The sequence below is a fragment of the Lonchura striata genome, chromosome 1, assembly GCF_046129695.1.
Source record: "Lonchura striata isolate bLonStr1 chromosome 1, bLonStr1.mat, whole genome shotgun sequence".
Classification (NCBI taxonomy): Eukaryota; Metazoa; Chordata; class Aves; order Passeriformes; family Estrildidae; genus Lonchura; species Lonchura striata.
Window position 1 is genome coordinate 19086481 of NC_134603.1, and position 27263 is coordinate 19113743.

The following is a 27263-nucleotide window of genomic DNA, read 5'->3' on the forward strand; positions in this document are numbered from 1 at the left end:
TGAACTTGACACAGAAAATTCAGGAAACAGCTGCAGACAAAAATTCTCTGACATTTAACGCTAATTAAAGTAAGACCATTCCAAACCAGGTTGTTTTTGAGCATCAAAACTCCTACACAGTGAAAAATATCAAGGAAATATGCTTAGATTAGATGATATGCTCCTAAAAAGTCTGTAGTTTGTGAATTTAAACAATAGAAAAATCTTCAGTACAATTAAAGAGACTCAGTTTGAATGTGTTCTTCAGCATGCAAACACTACCAATTCACTGTGTACTTAAAGATTCCACAAAAAAACTAGTGCAATGACTTTTTTTGGGCCATCTTGCAATATTTTTCATGTTTACAGTTACATTTATTCCTTAAGGATTTTAAGATCATGTACTTGGGGTGGTGGTGGAGAAGGGAGCAAAAGCATATGAAGTCATTACTACTTACCTCAAAATCTGGAGAAAAGGTGAACATAAAGGTCTCCCCAGTGCCATAAAAGCCATCGCTCACTTTAAATGGTTCAGATGCTAGTGCACCAAAAACCTGTAGCAAAAAAACATCAGAGCAAGAAATACATCAGAGAAACACTACAGAATCCAAAAATCTCTAGTGAGAGTAACTGATAAATCAGGTTGTAAAAAATGTCAATTTGGAATTCACTCTATGAATTTCAATGTACCATGGTTCTGAGTGCACTGAAATATGGCCTTTGCAAATGTAAACTCTATGAGCAGGACACTTTTTGTTATTTCAAGCATCTGACTAGACTTCAGAAAAACTGGCTGTTAACTTTTCTCTGTCAAACAGTTTGTGACCTTAGACTGTACTTAGTGTATGCAGATAAGTGAACTTAAATAGAGCATTTTTTAGCATAAAAATCCATACCGAATTCAAATTTAGTTTCATCAATAAATATTACAAAATATGCTGGTAAAATACATAATATTTCATATTTAAATAACTACATGCATATTTTCCAGCAATGGAAACTCTTGCAATTATTTCTTAGTCCTCAAACTATTTGAGTCTCTGTATCCTAACTTCTTTTAAGGGCTCAAATCATTCTTTGAATAACTGCAGCAGTTCTGGAAGCTAAGCTACATTCAGGTAGCTCTGACATGCCTTACTTCAGATAAATATCCTTAGGGCTGATATCACATCTAGTAAATAAATATAAGTAAAAAAGATAGAAGTAAATGTAAGATTTCATTAACAACTGAGGAATTAACCTTCAGTTAAAATATCAAACAGAGTTTTGTCAAACCTAAACTATCTCAGTTGAGCCTCTACACAGGTGTAAACTTTACACACAACATTTATTCCAGTGTTTGTCTTGGATCCTCTCAAAGATGTTATCTGTATATCCAGTAAAACACAAAACTAGTCCATTCTAACCATGTAGAAGACCTTACATGCTTTACTTATGAAACTTTGAAGCTTTATTTCTAATTATGGAATACATTTAGTTATTAGGAATCTCAGACAGTCTACCACATACTTCCCAACTCAATGGAGGACTGATTCTGAAGCTATTAGATTGACTCAGTTTTGAGCTTAGAGTACCCTCAGGAATCAGGATGTGACAATCTCTCTATGTTTTATATGCTTCAAGCTGACTCTTGAAAGATCACGTCTTTGCTCTAGGCAACAATAAAAGAATAAGTCTTTACAGAAAAACTGCAATTTGCTTCCCAACAGTTACTCTAGTTATTGAGAAGTGATGTACCTAGAATTTTTCCATGATAGCCAATTTTTGTGGCTAGTTGTTAGGGTGGATAATTAGAATTCCCATGTCCTAGGTTCCATGCTTCACACTTCTGCAGTGCATACAATCTGAAGAATGACTTTTTATAAAACTAGACAGTCCTTGAAGTGGTTAACTGCACTAATCTTGTTTCTAGACCACCACTTATTTAGTGACTAATGTTCAAGAATCAGATACCAATTTATTTTTAAATGGCTGTCAGGGTTCACTAGCAGAAGCACATACCAGCAGACAGACAATCCATAACAATTGTAATGACACAGGTTTAGACTTCATGAACACCTTTATTAAAGAACCACCTAGAATTGACTGGAGCAGGCAATTTAGGTGTCTTTAGATTCCAAATTCCAACTAGACATTGCTCAACTTTTACAAACTTTAATTGTGTAAAAGTACAGTTGTTAACAGCTATTTAAATAAAATTAACTGATCTGAAAAAGAAAGCAAGATTGGAAAAGGTTTTTGAATAAAAAATTCAGTAATGTGAAGCTTAGAAGCCTTTAATGGAACATTATGAAGAGTTACAATTTACACTTGCTCCTTACTCAACCTATTATCAAAACATTAAAAAAGCAGTCTTCATAAACATGGACAACAAAGAAACATACCTGGGGAATCCAGGGAAGCAGCTCAAGAAAGAAATTCAGTCTTTTTTAAAAGAAAAGTGCCTCAACCTAGGATATGACAATTCTAGTATCCTTCATAAACATGGAAGATACAAAGGGAGCAGATCAACTTATACCAGAGAGGACTGAGCAGGTATGCTCAGCATATATCAAGAAACTATCTGCTCATAATTCTATCATTTTTCAAAATGGATGAATCTCATTTAGCATCTTCTCTGAACTAGAATCTTAGATCTTGCAGTGTAAGGTATGAATAACCACCTGGTCTCTTAAAATACATTTTGGAGGGCATATACAGTACTTAGCATACTGCTAGTGAACTATTGCTGGACACATTCTCCTATAAAGTACTTAGAGTTTTTTTCAGCCATGGAAAGCAGTTTTAAAGGGCAATCTGCCAGGAAGATACAAGACATAAAAAATAAATTAACCTTTTTCAAAAAAATCAATAGCTTCACAAATAAAATTAATTACCCAGATTAATTATAAAACAGCAGTTAGTTACCATTATCTTATGTTTCATGATTGTAGATTCTCGCATGAACAGGAGAAAGACTCTGTGCTTAATTTCCATATGTTTTGAACAGAAAAATAGCTCAAATTAATTTTCTGTTGTCAAAAGCAGACATTTTTCTTTAATAACATGAGACAGAGCTACTGAAAACACCACTCCCACTAAAATGGTGAAGGACTGAGCATGTAAAATTCATCTGAACCACTCCTTCTGCATATGCTGCTGCTCACTGAATAGACATGGATTTCCCCCACTCTCATGTGTAGTTCAGTGACTACTTGATCTAGAATTCCAAGGCATGCTTTCATATATATTCCTAGGTATAAGGCTGTAAACTGAGAATCAGCAAGGCTTTTTTCATTTAAAAAAATGAATAAAATATGATGTATCTATGTTGCCATGTTTTAACAGGGCAACCATGACACTTTTTGAACATTCAAGCCAAGATGCTCGTACACAGAAAGTAACATTAATTCCTTCAGCAACAGACAATACTACATAGTGGTGACAAGACAGCCCCACCAGAAAAAGGACATTTTTTTCTGGGACAGACCAGGCACTAGGAAGGAGGTATATCCTATTAACTTATGAGAAGCTAATAAGTGAATTATAGAAGTCACCAAAGTACACTTATGAGACTGATAAGTTTGCTGAAACATCTCAGGTCTATTCAATTGTTTTTGTCTTCAAGATTAAAAGGTAAATGAAGAAAATATTTTTAAAGATCTTTTGGGAAAGAGTCCACTACAAGCAGAGAGATAGAAGAGATTTTTCTTTTTAATGGACCCTGGGGAAGGAAACAATGAATAAATCAGGTTGTGACTTGAATAAGAAAATATAACCTTCGTTTACTGTTTTCCATCCCCCTGAATGAGACCATGCTTCCTGAAAATAAAAACTTTTGTTTACCAAACTGGGAGAGGCAAGTCAAGTGTAAGCTACAGATTTTATAGCAGTTCTGTCAATTCTTCATGACAGCAGTAACATGCTTCCACAAGCAAACACAGAAGTTGCAGCAAAAGAATCAAGAAGTTTCATACTGCCTGCAGTGTTCACCTGTTACTAGATTATTCAAGAGAGGATGTTTGCTATTCAAATGGTGAGATGTGAGCCACTTCCTGAAATTCATAACCCAGTCAAAGAAAAACAGAGCACAACTACGGAGACTCAAAGAACAAGTTAATAATGCAACAAAGGTAGTACAGCTCTTGAAGGATGTTAGCTGCAGCCACAGACTATACCAAGAACTAGCCTCAGCTAACAGCATTCCAACTCAACAAGCCCTTCCAGCATCAGAAAGTTTTAAGAGACTGTATTTCTCATGTCTTAAGTGCATTAAAAAAAATTAAAATTAAACTGATTAATTGGCCATTACCATCCTCTTGCATTACAATAGTTAACATATCATTAACGTATTTCCTAGACACGTAGTATGTTGGAGGACTGCTTAAGAGTAAAACACATTTCTAAGGAGAAAATCTGCTTGATACACAAAATTTTAACTTGCTTCATACACAGAATTTTATCTCCCATGATGGACTGAAACATGAGCTATTCCTTTATAATCCCCCAAACATTTTTCTTGATGGGTCCCCTACTGCCACACAAGTATTTTCCTACCTGTCCATCACTGTCTTTGATAACCAACAGCACAGGTGTGTCTAATCCCGTCATTGTCCGATACAAGGTCTTCAAGCTCATGCCATGCTTTGCAGTACTGTAGACAAGAGTCCATGGATAGCCAATAGTCCGTGGTGGAAGAGACTTTGTGAGCTATTAACAAGAAAATTACAACCCTTTATTTAATATATGTTTTATGTTTAAGAATGTATTACTTATAAATGAAATATAAATGAAAGCAGATTATGTTCTGCTCAACCATTTTTACGTGGCCTTAGAACCTAAGAACTAAATTTGAAGTTTCACATGTATATTTTCTACTTTTGCTCACTCAAGCAGGCTTCTTTTCCTACCTCTACTAGTGACCTGCAGAAGAATGATTTATCAACTAAAGAACATGTGTTTAAGGTCTCTAAAAAGTTCATCTATATAATTATTCTTGTATAACAATGTTACATGTCCCACCAACATCTTAGTATTGAGTAAGTAGACCATTCAAGTCAGCAGGTGACAAGCTGAAGGGTAAATGCTGCTTCTTGCCCTGTTCTTGTGCCATTTAATCCAAAATTTCAATTAACACATTTGAAATTAAATCACTTTGGACTGGAGCAAGAACTGCCATATTTTCACTGATGTTTTCAAGAAAGAATGGAAATAAGGCAAAGACAGACAAGAGTCTGTCTGAATACATGGTGTATTCAAAGTTAGGATTTAAAAAAACCCAGTATTCTAGCTATGAATAGTGCTCTGTTCAACACTTAAGACACACACTTGTCTATGGTGCAAAATGGGATCCACCCCAGGAAACTGGCAGATATGCTCACTGAGCCACTTCCCACTGTTTACCAGTATTCCACGGAAACTGGGGACGTCCTGGTTAGCAAATGTGTGCCCGTTTACAAGATGGCCTATAGGAAGGACCCCAGGAAGTACAGCCCAGTCAGTCTGACCTCAGTGCCTGGGAAGGTCACAAAACAGGTCACCTCGAGTGCCACCACACAGCATGAGCAGGAAAACCAGCCAGGGTGGGTTCATGAGAGGCAGGTTCTACTTGGCAAATGTGATTTTCCTTTATGACAAGGTGACCTGCTTGGTGGATGAGGCTGTGAATATTGTCCATCTGGCCTTCAGTAAATTCTTTGACACCATTTCCCACAGCACTCTCCTAGAGAAACTGGCTGCTCATAGCATGGACAGGTACGCTGTTTGCTGGGTAAAAAACTGGCTGGATGATCAGGCCCAGAAAGTGGTGATAAATGGAGTTAAATCCAGTCACTTCTGCTCCCCAGGGCTCAGTACTGGGCCAGTCCTGTTTAATGTCTTTACAAATGAACTGGATGAGAGGATGAAGTGCATCCTCAGTCTGTTTGCAGATTACAGCAAGCTGGGCTAAAATGCCAATCTGCTGGAGGGTATGTAGGCTCCATAGAGGGATCTGGACAGACTGGACTGATGGGCCATGGCCAAACAGTATGAGGTTCAATAACGCTAATTGCCAGGTCCTGCACTTGTGTCACAAAATGCAGCATTACAGGCTGGGAGAAGAGCAGCTGGAAAGATGAAAAGGACCTAAGGGTGCTGCTTGACAGACAACTGCACATGAGATAGTGGGTGCCCAGGCAGCCAAGAATGGAATCATGACTTCTCCTCCTGTACTGAGCACTGGTGAGGCTACACCTTGAGAACTGTTTGCTGTTCTGGGTCCCTCACTAAAATACAAACATTGAAATGCTGGCATGTGTCCAAAGAAGGGCAGTGAAGCTGGTGGAGGGTCTGGAGAGGACTGAGGGAGCTGGGATTGTTAAGCCTGGGGAAAAGGAGGCTCAGAGGGACCTCATCACTCTCTACAACTACCTCAAAGTAGGTTGTAACAGTCAGTCTTTTTTCCCAAAGCAGGACAAGAGAAAATGTCCTCAAGTTGAACCACTGGAGGTCTGGATTGGATCTTAGGCAAAAGTTCTTCAACAAAAAGGCTGTCAAGCATTGGAACAGGGTACCCAGGGAAGTGGCTGAGTTACCATCCCTGCTGAAATAGTTAAAGGAGGCATAAGCCATGGTGCTTAGGGAGTTTAGTGGTAGACTTGGCAGTGCTGAGGTAACAGTTGGTTAGCCATCTAACCAAAGGTGGTCTTAGCCATCTTTTCAATATACACAGTTTATTTTCTTCTATTTAATATCACACAAGGTCTTCTTACTGGTGCGTTTTGCACTACAACCACAGCATTTGTGATACATTAATGTGCAAAAGTAAAAAATTATATAACTAAGTGCAAACCTTTTCAATTTGTTCTGGCTGTAATAATTCACTTGGATCACTAAGATTTGGCCGGAATGCTTCAGGCTCCAGGTCTGTTTTGATATTTGTTGCCTGTTTTGAATTGATGTCTTCTCTTGTTGTTATCTACAAAAAGAATAGCAAGAAAGTAAGTATATGCCACCCTATTAGAAGACAAGGTCAAACTTCACAGGTTTAAAATCATGCAGTTATCAATTATGCAAGTCCTTCCAAAGTTTAAAAATTGAATAGATTTGATCTGACATAAATTTTCACTGTTTCTGATAGCAAACTAGTACATAACTATATAACAATAACTTACATGGACACCTACTCAGGAGAAAATTATCATTTTATGCTAAAACAACAAACAGTTCTCATACACAGCTGAAAAGCTTCAAATGCTTTTCACAAGATACCTTAAAAAGTTCTTGCGTTTTAATACTGACATAGTATTCTAACTGTAATTTAAAAAAAAAACAGAAATGAGAGGAATTAAAAATTCAACACAGACATTTCTCAGTAGCTTCTGAATCAGTGCTCTCTTAGAGTACTCAGGAAATGTTTCAGATAATGCAGTACACTCTGGAAAGACTGCTGCCATATATTTTGAGCAGACCATTTGAATGGAGCCTTAAGAATAGTGCTGCTCCATAAGCTGATCTGCCAGAGTACTTATGGGAATCAAAGAAGAAAGAATTGAGATGGTGGGGTGGGAAAGCAGCAGTAATACTTAAGTTGCTTAGTGAGCACTGAGCTCTGGCAAAGACACACTATGCAGGGTCCTGCAGTAATTTAAAATATCTGACCTACATATGTACTCTACTGAGTAGAGATGGCAGAGGCCACACAATTCCTCAACTGATGTAGCTCACAACAGCTTCTTACCCCAGTCAACACTCACTGGCACTTCCAGGTTAAAGTGCCATGTCTCGATAACTAGAATAGCTGCAATCCAAACAGATTTCCATCTATAAATCCAGCTGCAGTGATATTTAGAACTTTCTAGGAACAGTGAAATCCAACAGAGGAGTAGGACAAAGTGAGGAAGTTAGTAAGATAAGTCACTGCAGCAAGACTAAAATGTTGAAAGAAAAAAGAAATCTTAACAACATTACATGCATCTGAAAAATTTTTCAGCCTAACCAAGTATCACTGAAAGCCAGGCTGTCCAAATTAAAACTTGAATCCTAAAAATTTCAAGAAAATACCTGCCAAACCCAGTTTGTCACATCCCTCATACTTTAAACATACAGGACACAACTGCAATATTTCACAGTATCACCATAGTTAATTTTGCCAACCTTTTGTGAACTTCCTTAGTTAATTAAAAAAAAAAAGACAATTCAAAGAAAACTCTGAAATACAGATAGGAATATTTAAACAAATACAGCCACCTGAGCCAAAAAAATATGGACACCCTTTTCATCTCCCTCAAGAACTATGAAAAAAAGATCCTATCACAAACTCTATTTAAAAATGGCTTATAAAGTCAACATATCAAAGTATATTCATACAGTAACTCAATTACAGTATTAATTCCAAACCCAAGAAAAGGTGTGCTTAAACTGAGTATCAAGCAAGAAAAAAGCTGAAGCTTTCATTTTTTCAACGGAAGGTAACAAGAACTTCCAATGTAGACTAAGCACTAATTTCCATATCACAACAAAAAATGCAATTATCCATATAGCTTCATGTACAATCTGCTTTACATAGTGCTATCTCTAAAATGTTCTTTCATAGTCCAAGTATTTTCCACTTTAAATGCCTGTCATCCATCACATTACTGCTTCAGCTCCAGAGAAGTTCAGCATTGTCCAACTGTAGAGCAGAAAGATTTTTGCCCTTGTCATTCTTTAATTGTCATTAAAGACCACCATGCAAAACATGAATAATTTGGATTCAAGTGGTCTGGTAAACAGTTTTTTGGTTTAGAGTTTTTGGGGATTGGGGTATTTTTTGGATGGATTTTCTTCCTTTTCTATTATTATTAATGTAAAGCAGTTTTCTTCTAGGAAGAACACAACTTTGTAGAAGCAAAGAATGTCTATTCAAAAGAATCTGTGAGAAAGCACTTTAGCTTTGAAATCTGCAGATTTATTTCCCACCAAAGTTGGACAGAGCAGACTGAGCTATAGTCAGATTCCAGGGGCTTCCATGATTGGTAAATGCCACACAGTCTACACCACGTTTGAGAGCACAACTCTCAAATGGCCTCAGAGCAGAGTTCATAGGCTGCAGCCCATCACATCAGATTTTTCTCATCAGCCTAAACCTTGAGTTTGGGCATAGTAGGTAAAATGCATTTGGAAAGAGCTCCCACACTTCCAGAACATTAATAAAGGGATTCTCCAGCACCACCACTTGCCAAAAACAGGATAGTTCTGTTCTCAAGTGGGAATATTTTTTTTTTTTTGGGTAAGATTCTTGACTTTCCTAAAACAGTGCAGCTTTTGGGGGCAAGGTTCATGTTCATTATTGATCTATATGATTGTACTACTTACATAATATTTTGAAGCAATTATTTTGGATTATTAAACAAATAGAAATATCAGAGCTAAGAAAATTCTTGCTTATTAATACATAAAAAAGGCCAAGATCAAAGAAATAAAAAAACACAGAAAAAAAATTGACATTTTCAGCAGCCAAGTACGAGGGAAAACCAAAATACTTGATGCTTCCAAGGAAATCTAAGCTATGCTTTCCATCAGTAAGGCATGTATAATGTGCACAGCAGCTAACAATTTTATATAATTCTCAAAAAACTATGGAACACCTAAAGAGAATGCAAATATGAGTTTCAATCCACAGCCACAGACCTTCAAAAATCCAAACTGATGTCATTTTGTGTGTATGTGTATGACCTTTGCCATGTTGAACTGCCTCAGTTACCTTTTATAATGGGAAAAATACTTACCTATTTCATAGAAGTTGTGAAGCTTCATACTTGCCATGTACTGTGAGATTCTCGATGAAAGATTCCTATATAAAATTAAACACCCATGCAACAAGGTTTTGATTCTTCACTTGCTTTGCATTCTTTTTAGGGAAGCTTCTAACACAACACACCAGTCTAAAGTAGAAGTTAAAACACAACACTGCAAGTCAAGCAGCACTGAAAACAAGTTTTCAAAATCTAACAGAAAATTCCTGTGTGAAAAAGATGGAAGTAGTAATTCCATCATAAAATTACTGATTCCATCACAGAATTGCACAATTAAATACATCCAAAACAAAGGAATTTTCTGCTGGGTCCTTGTAGTGCTGTAGACAAGACAAACCCACTGAGTGCAGGAATTGCCGTGATCCAAGACACTACAAAGAAAGATGTTTTAGTATCTGGAGATGGGGTTTAAACTACTGAAGAGGGCACCTGGAGACGTCTGCAGAGTGTGCGCAGTTCTTCGCTATTTAGAGCATCGATCCTGCGGTGATACTCAGCCACTGACACTACCTGAATATGGAGACAGGAAGACAATAATTCCACTGACAGTTGAAGAAAAGTAAAAAAGTATGAAAGAAAACTGGAGGAGAGTAATGAAGGGAAAATGCGCAATGACAACAAACAAACAAGAAGGGCCAAAAGATGTTTGTTTCTGCAAGGACAGTGCATATGTAGGTGATTTCAGACAGATGAGTAAACACAGCAAGATTACAAAATAAACACTAAGGACACTAGCAGTCAGATATCTCACTGATCTAGGATGAACAAAGAACTGATATAGGACTGCATAAAGTTTCCGGTATCAGGATGCTAAATGAAAAGTCAATCTGAGTTACATGCCTTAACCCAAATTCTTCAGCCCAAGGTCCTCTCAAACATTCTTTACACTCAGATTAAAGAACCTTATGAACCTGGTTTGCTTTCCTAGATGAAGACTAGAAGCAAATCTCAGGCTTCTCAGTAAGCTCTAACTCTTGTGTCTGGCAGTGAAGATAAAGACTACAGTTTAATAACATCCCAATACAACCTCAAAATTTCTTTATCCTGGACTTTCTATTTCCCTCCAAAGCTTCCGGAGTTGCTCATCTGCCAACACATTCACTTCAAATGGCATCTCCACTTTGGCAGGAGGTGTACAGCCAGAAAGTCTTTAGTCACAAAGCTCTAGAACATGCTGCTCTGGTGCAACAAGCTGGCTAAAGGACTACAACAGTCATTTTGATGTAACTAGAGCAAATAATGTGATTTTGAGAACAACTCAAAATCATCATTGGTATGAAAGCATCTTAAAACAGCTGGTGGAGAGATTAAATGGATGTCCCATGTAGTAAGAGCATATTAAAAACTTCTAGAGCCTACCACAGTGCAAAGGAAGACAACCACAAGTCCAGCAGCTCCCCATCTACCTGTCCCTACTACAAGGAGTTTGGCCAGATACTCGCCACTGTCCTGAGTACAGAGCCCACAGTCATGCATGACTGGCTCTTGAGCAGCGATGGTTCACTCTACCCCATGCAACTGCAAGGCAAGGAAAAAGGAATACTTGTGACATCCAGCTTTATTACTGAATAATCTGTCATTACTAGCACTCAATTTACTTCAATTTTTTTTTTACTATTGTCTCAAAACAGATAACGAATACTGTTGTAAATTGTATTGGTTTGTGCATTCTCAGAGTCATATAGCTATATGTAAAGCTTTAACAGTATTCCACTCAAACATGTAATAGTGTAGTTTTATCCTTTTATTTGCTATGACACTTCATTGCAAATTTACACTGTTCACACCAGCAACTTATGAATATAATAACCCTGAAAGCAGTAATGTGAGGACCATTTAGCCTTACTGCTTCTTTAAGCTACACCCTACCACATGTGACGCTGTAGGTAACTTACAACAGGCCATAAATATATGATTACTTAAGGAAATTATTGAGGAAAAAAAAATCTCAAAATCTCTGACACCATTATTTAGTTGTTTTTTCACATAGTGGAAATGTAGATGGTTTTATGGGCACTGCCATCTTGCCTTCAACCTCTCAAATGCACACTCGTCATCATCTTGCATCTGTGAATTGCTTATCAGCTTTTTAACTCAGAGACTGACCTTTTCATATGCCATGGAGATGCCTTATTTTTCTTGCTTGAGAGAAACATGAATACCTATTAATGTGTATACAATATAATAGCTTCTTGGCATGCTGACTCTGTTGCACACTGTCACATTCCATTTGTTTTGAGAACAAAAACCTGCATAATGGCAGACCATTGGTATGCAATGACAAACATCATAAATAACATGCCAGAGAATGTCAAACTAGCCACAGGAAAATTAAAGGAAAAGAACCCAGAACCTCAAACCAAGAGCTTATTTTAAGTATACAGTTCATACTATGTTCCATGAGGAAACCGTGAGACTGCCTCAAGTTTATCCACTCATTACTGAACTAGGCTTCAAATTATTATATACTTCAACTTTTCAGATGCAGTACCTGGCCTTCTATATAATGCCTGTGGTTTAGGCCAACATACTTTATTCTTGCTTTGCAGTGGACAAGACTATGTACTTCTTGATTAAATTAGCTACAGAACCTTAAAGTCACACACATCTAAGCTTACTAGCAACTACATTCCACTTCATTCAGGAATTGAGATTTATCTTGCAAACAGACACCATTTTGTTGCTGCCAACTGCAGCAGCTCAAGAGCACTGCTTTGAAATGTTAGTAGTAACATCAGAAGTTTATTCTTCCTTATAACCTTGTTTAATTCATATACTGCTTATGCTATTTGCTCTTCCATCAAGATTTCCTCATGTCCCTTCTTTATAGTCCTATTAATCTTTTAGTCTACTTCACCAAGCTAAATAAACCAGGGTTTTCTTCTGTCTCCTGTCCCACGCCTTCCCCCATCAGCTATTTTCCTATCATTCCAGAATCTACTTCTACCTCATTCTACTTCGATTCTTAAACACAGAAGATAGTCTTTCACATGGTATGAGAAATACCTAGAAAGGAAAACATTTCATTTAAAAAGTAGATGCAAATTCATATTCATCATATTGGTCTGCAGTTTTCAGTACAAAGTACTTCCTTGTAATAAAATTCTTCCATTAAAATAATTAGTTTAAGATCTACCTATATGACTTTGCTATGTGCTTTACTTACTATGCTCTCTTTACTAAGCCATCTCAACATTCATTTTCCTGGATAACCAAAGCTAATTTTTGAGGATCAGGAAATGTTCCTGAAAGATGCTTTGTTCTCCTTCTACCTTTTTCTGCTTTAAAATGAATGTAGGAGAAGAGAAAAACCTCTTATTGTTAATCTGGGCACTGGTTGGAATAGAGCAAAACAAGTAACGTGAATAGCCTGGATTGCTGGTGTACTTCAGGGCAAAAAAGGCTCCGAAACTGTCTACTGCAGAAGATACAGCACTGGGAAGAACTGCTGACTCCCTCAAAGAGATGGAGGCCCTACAGAGAGACCTCTGCAAATCAAAGGACTGGGCAATCACCAATCACATGCAGTTCAACAAGGGTCAGTGCTGAATTCTACTCCTGGGATGCAGCAACTCTGGATGTAGATACAGACTGGGGATTGAGATGCTGGAGAACAGTGCCATGGAAAGGGACCTGGGGGTCCTGGGGTGCATCAGGCCCAGCATCACCACTGGGCAAGGAGGGGATTGTCCTGCTCTGCTCTGGGGCACTCACCTCGAGTGCTGGGGGCAGTTTTGGGTGCCAAAAGAAAAGACAGATAGAAAACTGTCAGAGAGTGCCCAAAGGAGGGCAACAAAGATGGTGAAAGGCCTTGAGGGGAAACTCTATGAGGAGAAGCTGAGGTCACTCGGTCTGTTCAGCCAGGAGGAGACTGAGGGGAGACCTCAGTGCAATTAAAACTTCCTCATGAGGAGAAGAGAAGGGGCAGGCACTGATCCCTGCTCTGTGGTGAGCAGTGACAGGACCCAAAGGAATGGCCTGAAGCTGTGTCAGGGGAGGTTTAGTTTGGATATTGGAAAAAGGTGGATATATCAGAAGGTGGTTGGGCACTGGAACAGGCTCCCCAGCAAAGTGGTCACAGCACCAGCCTGACAGAGTTCAAGAAGTTTTGGACAATGCTCACTGGTACATGGTATGACTTTTGGGGATGGTGCTATGCAGTGCCAGGACTGGATGATCTTTTCCAACTCAGCTTATTCTGTGATTCTGTAATTCCAAGTTTGAAAAGATATGGAATATGTCCTTAGAGATCTAATATTACCTGCTGTATTAAAATTGGCAGCATTGGTGAAAAAACACAGGATGAATTGTATGACTTGTGGCATGACTTTTTAACTTGTGGCATAGCCTTTTTAACCTCTCCACACCATGTATATGTGAGTTAACCACTTAGTAAATCGTCCAACAGTTTTAATATTTAATGCAATAAGTCAAGGGTTTGCATAATAATGACTCAAACAATCAAGAAGCCCAGGATTCTCCTTTTGGAGAAACTCATGTTTCTAAACTTTGTTTTTCTGAAAATATCTCAAAAAAATACCTCACTTTACAAGTTATGCTCGCCACTTGCAGTGAATGAAACTGAAGACAAAATTCCAAATAGGGAATATTTATTGTCCTTCAACAACACACATGAAAATGCAGTTAAATTTTTTTAAATGTTTGATCAGCCTCTTCAGCTACTGATAATATCATCCTGCAGATGTAAAAAATGCTTTTTTCACCAGTGAGGGATTCCTCAGTTTAACAAAGCCACAAGTGACAACCCCCACCCCCCCTGCTGCCCCCCCCATGCCTGTTTGCTAACAGGGAGCAGCTTTCACTGCTGCCCTCAAAACAAACACAGCTAAACATTGAGAGTTAACAAGTAGCCGAAACTGTCTCACCGTCTCCCTCCAGAATGGGAGGGTCTTATCAGAGCTGAACAGTGCTTCTGGAAGTTAAGAAGAGATAAAGCTTAACGGCAAAAATGGTTCTGAAATGTATGTTATCTGTAACCTTGTTACCAACTCAGAATATGAAATAAAAAACCCCAAGTATTAAGAAAGAACACAAGCTGAACAATTTTACTTTGAATCTTAATACATAATACTGAATCTTAATATATAGGTGTGTACTTGGCTGAATTGTAAACTTCATGAACATTAATTCTTGAGATTCAAAAATACTTCAGGATACTTAATTGAAGAAAAAAAAGCCCCAATGTAGTTTTATTAGGCCACTTAAAGTTACTTTGGAATACCTTCCAATAAGAAGGTGCCTATGTGAACTGAATGCTGCTATGAATATTTTAAGAGAAAACACTAGTTTTATTTTTCAGACAAATTTAGTTTCCTCTCAAAAATATCAGACTGCTGGAGAGAAGACAATATTGAAAAAGCACTCTGCTCCACCATATCAAATAGAATTGTTTGGGACATATTGATTACATCACAAAAATGCATTAATTCATAGGTCATACTGCACCAGATAAACAGCTGAAAGGTATCATTTGAAAAAAACCCAAACCTTAAGACTAATTTAATTTGATTAATTTTTAAAGCAAGTGGCTGCAAAGCTATTAATCTTCTGTTTTGTGTGCTATTCAGTCTGTCCTTGTAGGTCTTTAGCTGGGAAATAATTAATATTGACTTTATGATTGTAGAAGGTTGATTACTTTATTATATCATTTTATACTATATTATACTATGCTTATTAAGAAACTTAGTAACTTTTATAGTTAGTCCAATACAGCTTTGGCCTAATTGGTCTATTTATCTAAACACTATCTAGTGTTTAAATAAGACATTACTTTTTGGTATACACATTTTTATGACACATTCCACATGTACACAACAGTAGGTGTAACAAGTGGAGATAAGAATTGTTTCTCATTCTTTTTTTTTGATCTTTTCACAGCCTTCCCCAGGAAAATGCCTGGGAAAGCCTGTGTCCGCTCTCGGCGGTCAGAGAGCTGCTGCTACATTTGGTCAATTCAGCTCCCAGTCTGAAACTACTGGTGACAAGGAAGGGAAGGGATGACAGCTGGCCATTTTATGCAGAGAAGGACCATGGAATAACAACAGTCCTCTGGTTTGGCTGTCACCATGGCTCCTTCTCTCAGTGTTTTTAAAACTGTCCCTCTTCAAACTGTTGTGCACATTAAGGTATTTTCCAGAGCAGGGAGAGAAATGCTGAGTAAGTCACATGCCAGCAGCACTCTCCCTGTGTAATTGTCCCCATAGCTTTGCAGGGTGAGCTATTAAATATCTGCCTCAAAGTGCTCTAAGTCCACAGCAACTGTACCAAACTGTAATTAACATATACTGATGATAAACTGAAGTATCTGCAATAACCAGAATAAATGAACTTGAAAAGAAGGTAAACAAAGCCTGAAGCACACAAAGTGTTACATCAAGTCTGCAGACCTAAATAAGCAGCTATTTTTTCAAGATACGAAAAAACACTCATATGAGAGATATCATAATACCAGCAAGATTGCTAAATTTAGCATGCAAAACATTAAACAGTTCAGGATGTTTGTGCAAAGAACCAGGAATTAGATTTAAGAAAACTACTTTCTTAAAGAAGCAAGCCAGACAACTTTACTCATTCCATCCTAACAAAAAAAGATCTGTAGCAACACGACCAATAAAATGCAGCTGCCTTGCAAAACTATTTAAGGAAGTTTCAGCATTTGCATGCAGAGAAACCAGAGGTTCAGCTGCGGAAACCACAGCACCTGGTGCTTGAGTGCAAGCTGCCATTACAGACAGGATAAGGCAGACTGAGCAAGGTTACATCTCAGTTCTGATACTGCCTTGCAAAGATCCTCTCAGGTATGACAAGAAAGCATTACACAGGCTTAGAAGTAACTAAATCACAGCCCAGTATGACAATGTTTGTCTCCTGCTTTAAGCAGAAAAAAGTTAATTAAGGATCAACTTCAGATTCCACAGATCATTAAAAACATACAGGAAAAATGTAAGCCTTTACTACTCATTTGCTTTCTTCTAACTTAAAAACAACCTTTTTGAAAACTCCTCTGCTACTCTACTTCAACTTTGTCAAGGTAGACTAGTATTTCATAATTATTAAAAATGCAAATAATGTAACACCAAATAATTCTCAATGGAAGAACTATAATAATTGAAAAGTTCAGGTTGGAACAGACCTTACAGACCACAGAGCTCCAGCCCCATGGGCAGAGAACCTTCCACTATACCAGGCTACTCAAACCCACATCCACCCTGACATTGAACACTTCTGGGGATGGTAGTTCCACAAATCACCTTGAGAAATCTATTCCAATGCCTCACTACCCTCATAGCAAATTTCCTCATAGTATCTAATCTAGACCTTTCCTCCTTCACATTAAGGCCATTCCCCTTTGTCCTATCACAATATGCCCTTGTGAAAAGTCCCTCTCCAGCTCTCTTACAAGAGAGCCCCTGCAGGCTCTGCAAGGCGCCATAATAAGGCCTTTCCAGAGCCTTCTCTCCTTCAGGCTGAACAGTCCCAACTCTCTCACCCTGTCTCCATAACAGAGGTGTCCAGCTGATACCAAAACACAGCCCTTGGATCTACTCAGTGGCCCTCCTCTGGACTTGCTCCAACAGGCCTGCATGAGACCATGCAGACATAGCAAAAGCACAAACATGAAAGCATTCCCTAAGACGGCAATCCACCTTTTGTCCTCTTGCATTGTCTGATGTCTTCTGTCTGGAATGCTTTAACAGGAAGAACCACTGCTTGCATTTTTGACATTCTAGAAACTTACATTGGCAGCCCTTGTATTGCCATAAAATAAATATAAATAAAATAAAGAGACACAGTAAATACTAAACACATACTAAAATGCAGGAGGCTGACATTACTAGCTTTTTAAAGGGGAAGCATAATATACCAGTAAGTCACCAAAACTTTGATTTCTTACCCTGGGAAAGTACCAAACCTTTCAATGCTGAGCTCAAATTAATAGTATAATCAGGAAAGTAACAAAGACCTTTCCAGGAAATGATCTAGGGCAACTTAGTTGCTTCAAGCTAGCATTTTTCTTTTATTGTATCAGTTCATTTAACCCAGCAACTGTTACTTCACGTCAGACGAGACTTCACCCAAATTCAGAACCACTAATGAGAGATTCAGTCAGAAACCTGTATACTTTATATGCTGCCAGTCTCCTTAATATTTTTCCACTGGTCTTGCATAACAGGAATAATTATACCAATACTCTTTCCTTTCTATGAAAAAGTTACACTTGCACATTAGGTTTATGAACAGTCATTGAAGAAAAAACCCAACTTCAAGCACAAAGCTTGTCCTATTGACATAGCAACATTTTAAAAATACCCCCATCTGTAGGTACTTCTCTACTCTCTTTTTCCAAATTAAAATAACCTGTTCTTTACCTCTCTCACAGCAAAGTTGATCCTTATTCTCACATAGCCTTCTTTAATTCAAACTGTCCTTAGAAGCTGGTAAATATTCTTTTTATAACACAGTTAGACTATGGCTAAAGTTCAGTATTCGTCCCAAGGGAAACAATTATAACAAGGGATACTACTACTTTTCTAAATATCTGTGCAAGTTATATTTATTTTTCTATGTATCTAGATACATGTTAAAAAACACCTTTTTTTGTAAACTGAAATTCAAATAGTTTTTACACTGCTACAGGGTATGCTAAAATAACATTACATTTAATTTAGGTATTATAGACCCGTTCTACTCCACTACCACAGATAAAAGTCAGGAGAGTATAACTTCAAATATCTGTTATTTAGGAACACACATTTTATAGAACCATTTGTTGCAACAAGTCAATTTCCTACTTTGCAAGTATCCTGGCTAAAAATAAAGATAAAAACATAAATAAAAGATAAAGACTAAAAACCTGTTAATAAATAAAAAATAAAACCCCAACTCAACAGCACCCTGAAGAAGTATGCTTCAAAACCCAGTAAGATGTATTTCTTAAGAATTAGACTCTCCTGCCACAAGGAGAGTCTAAATGAAAGTTATCTTTCAAATTTACCAGTGGGTAAAAGCACAGTCTATTGTCAAGAACACTTCTTCCCTATCCTCAAGATGTTGTTTTGCAGCGAAAACCTTTTCCTTTAGATACTGCTACATATTAAACAGTGCTACAAAAAGTCTGTTTGGGGAAAACAACACTAAAAAATCCCAGTTCCTTTCAAAAATCTAATAAACTTCAGAGCCAGTGTTTTTGCTTCCTCCCCTTCACTATAAACATGACAATGGGACAACAGTGGACTCATGTCCATGAATTTAGAATTATTACCAGACCTATATATGTTTGACTGACCTCTGAGAAGTTAATGGTAAGTCAGAAAATTTACACTTTCTCTAATTGTATGCCCATTGTAAACTCTTGGACTTGGTACTTAGGTATAAAGCATTTTTTTGTGAAAAAATTCACTACTCCGAGGGAAAAGAAAGGGAAAAACCACCTTAAAACTGCTGAATCCCTTAATGCTCAAAGCAGTTTCTATTATCTAATGCCAAAGGAATGCCAGTAATTAGATTCTATTCCAAAGATAATGAAAATTTGTGACTTAGCATCCTGTTTACACATTCAAAATTTGAACTTCCACAAACTGTCTCTGCACCACATTTAAAGACTGCAATAACAGACATGAAGATACTACACTGAAAATTACCAGAGTGCATTTACGATTGACTGGCTGGTGCTTTCTTCCCTTCTTCCCATACCAGAGACGAGACATTTCCCTTCTAAAAATAAAACAATACTAAAAAAAGAAATGAAACAAAAAGCCCGGTTCCAGGCTGTTTGAAAGCATTCTCTGTACCTGCTGTCAGCGCCAGGCGCAGGCAGAGCCCCAGGACGCCGTGCCAGGATAGTTTGCTGGACGCTCACATTTGACTGACGAGGCAGGGAGCAAATGAGCGAGTGTGCAGCAGGGGGATGTACCGCACATGATGACGATACACGAGGAGGAAGGCTTCCTGTGCTCCAGTGTGGTTGCAGAGCACTAGTTTGTTAAAAGGCCAAAGAATTTAAAGATACAGAGCCGAATTGTTCCTACACAATATTGAAGAACACAAAAAGAATCCCCAAGAACTGCTTGCAATATTTGGTTATAAGGTAACTGCTCAGAAACGATTTCTAATAATAACGTGTTTGCATTCAATATTAGTTTGTCTTCCTTATGCTGACAACCTTATATAAACAATGTAAGTAATTTCTGAGAGTCCAGAACCAGTTAGAAGAGGGTCAGTAAAAATTTAAAATATTGTTAAAAAAAAGAGGGTTTTAAAGCATTTGGAAACTGTTAGCCTTTCATCCTTTTCAGTTTGTAAGCTACAAGATGAAAATTAAACCTTTTGTCTATAAGCTAAATTTGCTGTATGGGTTAAATGCTAGTCCCAGCAAGAAAGTATTTTTGGAATCATGATTATTTTTTCCCTTAAGGAAGGATGTTTATTTAAACAGGCACGTGCAATACTAAAAAGCATGACAATCCTCTAAGAATCTCCTTGCAGTAGCACTTGCAGTCTTTCTACACCACACCCAAAATGAAACACTTCCCTTTCCCCCCTGCAACATCGTCCGAAACAAACAACAACCACCAAAATAATTTCCACGTCACTCATGCTCCAAGTTCTGTGTGAGAGCATTAATTAGGCCAGGGCAGCAACTGAACAACATTAAATCATTGCTCACTCAGGCTGTTGTGCTGTGATCTAAAAGCCAAGACATTCAAGCAGAGAAAAGCAGGACCAAAACTAGTATTTTACTGCCAATTATTGTATTTTACTGCAACTAACCTTGCACTAGTGTCTAACATTGTGATGAATAAAATGTTTTTCTTTTCAGTAAAACCTTTTATGGGAGCTGGCACCTCTAAAAGTAAATTTGTTCTGACTTATTGGAAGTATTAAGGTGGCAGGTAAAAACATTTTTATCATTGGAACACTGAAGCTGGGATTTAGGAAATTCAAATATATAACAATGATTTTACTAAATATATAGCCAAATGGTGTATGATTCCAATAACAAGCCATATGCCTATTTATGTGCTTGAGTTTTTTTGCTGGGTTTTATTTTCAAATAATAAGTGAACTAATACTGAGGGTTAAAACAAGAACAAAAAAACAGACACCCTTAAAACTGTTTCAAATGAGAATTGCCATCAATATAAAAAGAATACAGATATCACCCCCTTCTCTGCCAAGTAAGTCAAATCTTAAAGGAATGGAGAATATGCAGCAAAAATATTTCAAACTTTCTCTGGAAACAAAACCTTTAAGGCTGAAAGCAAATGCTAGTAATACAACTAACTCTTCCACAGCCTACTTCATCAGTCATCTGTTCCCTGCCCTTCAAGAAAAAAAATTCTTCCCTAACACAAGCCAACGCATTTCTGGGAAGGAAGAAAAGAATCTGTTGAACTGAATCTGTTTTTATTCCGCAACATTTAATCTTAAACAATTCTAACAATTTGCTTAGAAGTTTTGAGTTTCTCTCTGAATAAAAATCACTTCTCTCGTATCTTCTCAAAAGGATTTTAAAAACGCACTGAAAAGAAAAGTGAGCAATAAAATTCTGTACGATCTGACAACTCACTTTTTTACTTAATTACAGCTGCAAAGTTTAATGGGAATGAATGCAGAAGTAACTTTATGAGACCCCTGACAGTGTTTAGCTGCTCAGCCCTGGAGCAGCAGCAGCCATCCCCATGAGCTGGCAGCTGCCCTCAGCTGGGAGCATCTGCTGCAGAGGGAGGGAGGCAGAGCCTGAGCAGCACCAAGACACAGCACACTCAGGGAAGAGGCAAAATTGTCACTCGTGATAGATCTCCACCCCAGCCACAGAAAGAAGCCCACATGAGAAATCTGACCTCAGTAGCAACACTTAAAGATTAATAAACTGCCCTTTTATTTTTTCATGTGTTTGGGGATTACAATACTGATCTGTTAACTGGAATCAGAATCTCATATCTTGTTGCAATTAATGTAGGCCTTGCCGTCAGTGTTCTTAATAAAAGATTCTAGTGAGGAGCACATGCTCACACATGACATCTGTGCAGAACAGCAGCAAACACTTAAGAGCATCCACCTATTTCTTACATTGACAATGGAGCAACATAATAATAATTAATTACAATGAATCATGATCTTGTTATTGTCATTATTAATTCACAACCAAGATTAAGATCTCTACACAATCAATGTGCATAGTCCTCTCAGTAATTTTACCTTACAAAGTCATTTCTTCTAATAAACTAATATGTCTCAAAAAAAATCTGTCCCAGAGAAAAAGGAGGGTGACAACAAATAAAGGCACAACTTAAATAATGTCTTATTTCCTCTCCAAACCAATTACCTGGTTTAGACCTTTTGCCATATCAGATTTTAACTTATCACATGACAAGATTACATAACGCTGAAACAGGGCAGTAAGCACAGTAACTCTCAACTTCAGTAGGAAGACTGGACACCAGGTGTGGAAAAAAGTTTTTGCAGCTGGATAAGATGGAACAATTTTGTTTCACATAGTCATAACAATATCCTGATAACACAGCAACAGAAAAGTTGTGACACTGAATTCTACAATCCCTACATTTAGCATTCATGCTTTTTGAATGAAGTTACATTAGTAGAGAAGATATTTCCTGTGCTTCATGCCTCTAAAGAGAGGGAGGTTAGCCCAGAAGGATAACAGGACAGTCAATTTGCTGTTGACTCCACGTAAGTGTTAAGTTCAGGAGTAATGAAGTTAGAATGAAGTTGAAATTAAAAAAAAATCATCAGGTACTGGCTTCTCTACAAAATTACTACTCTGTCTTCTAGAACAAGTGATTCTTTGTAAAAATTGTTGCAGGTGAAGCTAACGTGATTACAGCTAAGAAAGGTCTGATCCCTTTTCCCTTTACAAGAAACACTAAAACCTTACAAAAAGCTATCTCCTACAGTGTCAATACAACGTGGACTGGCCCAACTTCTTAACTTCTCTTGGCTGAGAAAGTTTCCATAAGAAAGGAAGTCTAATTTGGGAAGTCATCCTCCTTTGTTTCCTCTCAACAGCTTAAGGAAAGGGAGGGGTAAAAAAACTGAAGTATTTTTCCATCACAAAGTTTTTCTGAGGATTTCCAAAGGTATGCTGAAAGCCATTAAGAAACTCAAAAGCACAAGTTTTTTAGCTAAATGGCTCTGTTTTAACTCTTAGCAGAGGGACCATCCCAGATGCCACTATCAGATACATGAAACAGCCACCAATTACAACTGCACATTCACGAATCCAACTACAGAACAGCTCCAAGCCATCAAAACCTCTGAATTTCCACTTACAAGTTACAAATAAATTCAAAATTTATTAAGTAGTGACAATAAATACAGCAAAATAATACCCTAATGCATGAAGTTGAGAGACAGTACAATATCACTCAAGTTGACTGCAAAAGCAAGAATGAAAGTTACCAGTCTCTGCAAAGAGCACTGGATTATGTAAATAGACACCTTTTAGAGTCCTCTTCTCCAACCACAACAAATTAACATAAACATTTCTACTATAGCACATGACTGCTAGAATTGAAGAGACTCATTCTCCAGTATTAGAAATTCTGTGGTAATGCACAGCACGCATGCATAGTGACACATCCAATTTCTTCACTGACAATACATGATATAAAAACCAAATAACCATCTAGCTTGTATATCCAATCCATTATCATAAAGAGACAGCCTTTCCAGAAATATATTGGAAAAAATAGTCTTCTTGTGAAGACTTAGCATGGTTCATCTTTACACATCCTGTGCAATGTTTCATTCAAGAAGCCTACAAGTTTCAGGCTTCCTCTTCTCTCCGCTCATCCAGTATTATCCAGCTTGTCATACAGCATTATGTTCATATCACATTTTAAAATGCAAGACACAACAAACAGATGTTGTACCAGCATCCAAGCACTGAAGTGTACAGTAGAGAAGTGAACCAAATTTACAGAAGGAACATGATTAAGAACACAAAAATTTAAGACAGCAGTACATTCTAAAATGGCAATATCCACTTTAATATAGAAATGTTGTAAGTTTCAGCTCAGATCCAATAAAGAACTTAAAATCTGGAAAAGGTTAAGACTGAGATACTGCACATAGGTGCTTATCTAACCAGGAGACAATTACTATTTGTGACCTTCACATTTCCATAAATACACAGAAATAGAATTCTGAGACACTCCAGAAGTTTCAGTAATGTTGGATTGCTGAGTGTCCAAGTCAAATAGCATTTCAAGGAGATAGAACTTCAGTTGCAACTAATGGTTTGATCTAGTAAGCATTTTCAAACCACATCTTAAGTTCTAACTGAAATTCAATTGGACAAGTGAGTTACTGCTTTCCAGAAGCACTGTATCCATGTTTTCTATAGACATTCAACAGGCAAAACCGAAGGTAATTACTATTAAATGCAAGTCCAGAACATGACCTATCATGTAGGAAAAAAATATTTGCAAGTATCTACCAACTCAGTCTTAATTTTGGAAATTAACTTCCAGACAGTTTAAAATCAAGTTTTCTGTATTTTCTCCACAATGAACAAAGGTAATGAAAAAAATCAAATTGATCATTTTCCAACTACTTTAAGACCAGTTTGTGGGTCCTAAGACAAGAAATCTCCTGTTTTCAAGTATTTTGTGAATGAGTATTTAGATTTACATGGATAGTGACATTAAGTATGACTCAATCTTGAATAATGGCAATGAGATCAAGTGACAGTGAAGGGAAAGGAATAATCAATGCATTAAACAAGAATTACTCTAATGCAGAGCAATTCAAGTGTTTCCTTAACAGATTTCAGGTTAAAATAGGAACCTACTATATACACATCTTGAACTTAAAAAGGAAACAAGATTACACCATAAGTACTAGTTGAAATTGTTTATGAGACACTGCACAACAGGAGTCATCTTGCTGTAAAGTCTTGCTATGTTTAGGTGTAAGTATAGAATATGCTTAGAGAGAGAACGAATTTGTGTATTAACACATAACAGTATTCATCATTTGTGCTAACAGATATAGAAAGCCATTAGCACTTGAACTTAGACACATCAAGTAAAAAAAGAATACCATGATAAATATACCTTATAGCTAAGTACAGATGGTAAAAAAACCAGCAGCAAAACAACCCTGAAACACAGCCAAAACAAAACACCCAACAACCCCACACAACTCAAAACACCCTCTTTCTTGGTGTAAGCCATTCACTAAAAGTACAAGATAAAAGAGATATCTGAGAAAAACGGATGGGGATAACACAACTGAGAACTTAGCACCACTTTCATTTCTTAGAGAGCATATTAAATAAAGTGACTGCCTATTTATTTCTAGTAGATACCAGAGACAAGTCTTTAGTACAGGCTGATCTTAAGTGCAAAAGTATCCTTTTTATAAAGCTTTGCAAATGACACAGGCAGGAAGACTGATACTGAGCAACAACAGCTACAAGGTGCCTCAGACAGATTGTTTCAATCTCTGTGAATTAGTCACCTTTACTGATGGCAGTGTTAGACAGCAGTAGATTCATAGTTATTTCTATTAAGTCAATTTCCTATCAAGGGTGCAACACATAAAAAGAGAAAGTTAAAGGATTTACTGAACTTTTTCTGACACTATGTACAATGCAGTATTTGATTACAGTAAAAGCAGGCAGTATAAAACTGAAGTTCGAGTAAGAGTTCAATGGATTCTTTATTCATTGATAAACCTAATAAACCAACACCTACTAGCCCATAATCTTCCCATAATTTCTTTTCCACTAAACAAGTATAGGGTTTCTCAAAGTGTATTGATAAAAAGCTGCACCTGAATGTATTAAAAGAACTTGCAAAAAATCAAAAGTTGTTTCAGAGCACCACACCTGGGTTACCCATTAATCCTCTTTCCTGTTCTTCTAGTTTTAAGATACTGAACAATGACAGAAGGAAGAACACGTTTTGGAAAACAAAGGTACTCCACTACCTTCATCCTTTCGTAGATGAACAGTACTTTGTCATGCATTTCCACTTCCCCTTCCACCCAAAGTTCTCCTATCCTTGCAATCTGAAAAAGGCAGCTTGTTTTTCTGCCAAATACCCAGAAAAAGGCTTCAATTATACTGTCCACCTGCTATTTTAGATTGCACCTGGAGCAAAAACTGGCAGAAGAAAAGCTTGTTGCACTGAAGGAAGGAAGTATATTGATTGAAAATAATGACTGAAATTCAGTGGAAATAATGAGTGTGACAACAGCAGCTACAATTCCCTATATTTACTCATATTTTCTAGTATATATGTTAAAAGCCACTGAAATGCAGCTTTATGTAATGATAGCTTGAACCATCCAGTACTGTCAAACATTTCTAATTAGAAAGTTTTTAAGAGCTTTCAGATTTGTGCTACAAATCAGTCATAGGAAGTCACATTACACAAATTAAAATGCACGGAAGACCACATTAGCATATTTCTTGTACTATTTCTATAACATTTTTTATAAAGTTATTCTCAGTAATCACATTAGCATGTAAATCCAGAAAATTATTATTTGATAATAAGAGAACCAAGCTTGACAATTTCACATAACACATAGAAATTACAATAGTTTGGAAATGTTTCCTATGACTTTTTCCAGAGAAGACCTAAATACAGACTTAAGGTGTGGTCTCATTCTGTGGTAAATAAATTACAGATTTTAATACTTGCAAAAAATGTACTGCCTCAATTATTTCAGAAATAGTTTCTAAAATCTACCACATTCCATCATGAAAAAAACATTTTCACTATGTTCTGTGGAAATTATTCTGTAATTATATTAAAGTGCCAAATTACTTAAGAGCTCACTAAAAGAGATATACTGTGCTTTAAACCATAGTGCAGATCACTATCCACTGATACCCGTGCTCCAAAAGGCCAAATTTTAAAACTCCAAATACCTATAAAGGCTTTGAGCAAGAGTTAACACCAAAATACACTGCTGGGAAGAACTCAAGCAATACATATGCTGAAAATATGAAAGTTAAAAAGACATGTTTTTATTATACTAATTTCAATGTCTCAAAGCAAAATTGCTCCATGGGAAATCACCGAGTTGCAGGGAATGTCTTGCAACCATGGCCTAATTCTTCAACTAGCTACATTTCAACTTTGAATTCAGAGTTCTATGGTTCTAAGTTTCGTAGCTAAGCAGAAAACTACTACCTGTAGTTAAGACTATTGCTGTTCTTTAAAATTTCTTTTACAGTCTACATAAAACAGTGTAGACTTCCTTAATTTCAACATGTTACACTGCAGGGTAGGGGGATGAAAAACAAAAGAAATCTTACAGTCAGAGATTGCAATTGCTGTCCAAAACTTAAACACTGTTGATGGGATACTTCTACAATATATATACGACAAGAATCATCAAACTTTTGACCAACACTTGAATGTACAAGACTGGAAGTGCTTTAACTGCATGTACACTACAAAACAAAACCACACAGACGTGTAAAGATGTGTCCATAGAAACACAGTGGACACAGTCACATGAGAGAAA

At 37.1% G+C, this 27263-nt stretch overlaps 1 protein-coding gene across 15 annotated transcripts in view; it reads right to left on the minus strand.

Moving 5' to 3' along the window:
- The window catches only part of OXR1 (oxidation resistance 1), a 259555-nt gene that overhangs the window by 2946 nt on the left and 229346 nt on the right, over window positions 1-27263 (minus strand). For 12 of the 15 annotated variants that reach the window (XM_021546455.3, XM_021546444.3, XM_021546445.3 and 9 more), the window contains 4 exons: window positions 10164-10244; window positions 6791-6916; window positions 4516-4668; window positions 438-533 (listed from right to left, as the gene is read on the minus strand). In XM_021546455.3, coding sequence (XP_021402130.2) covers window positions 438-533; window positions 4516-4668; window positions 6791-6916; window positions 10164-10244 — 456 coding nt within the window. Of the gene's footprint in view, window positions 1-437; window positions 534-4515; window positions 4669-6790; window positions 6917-10163; window positions 10245-19396; window positions 19538-27263 lie in introns of those variants that run through there. The other 3 variants (XM_021546457.3, XM_021546456.3, XM_021546451.3) reach the window with 3 other exon arrangements.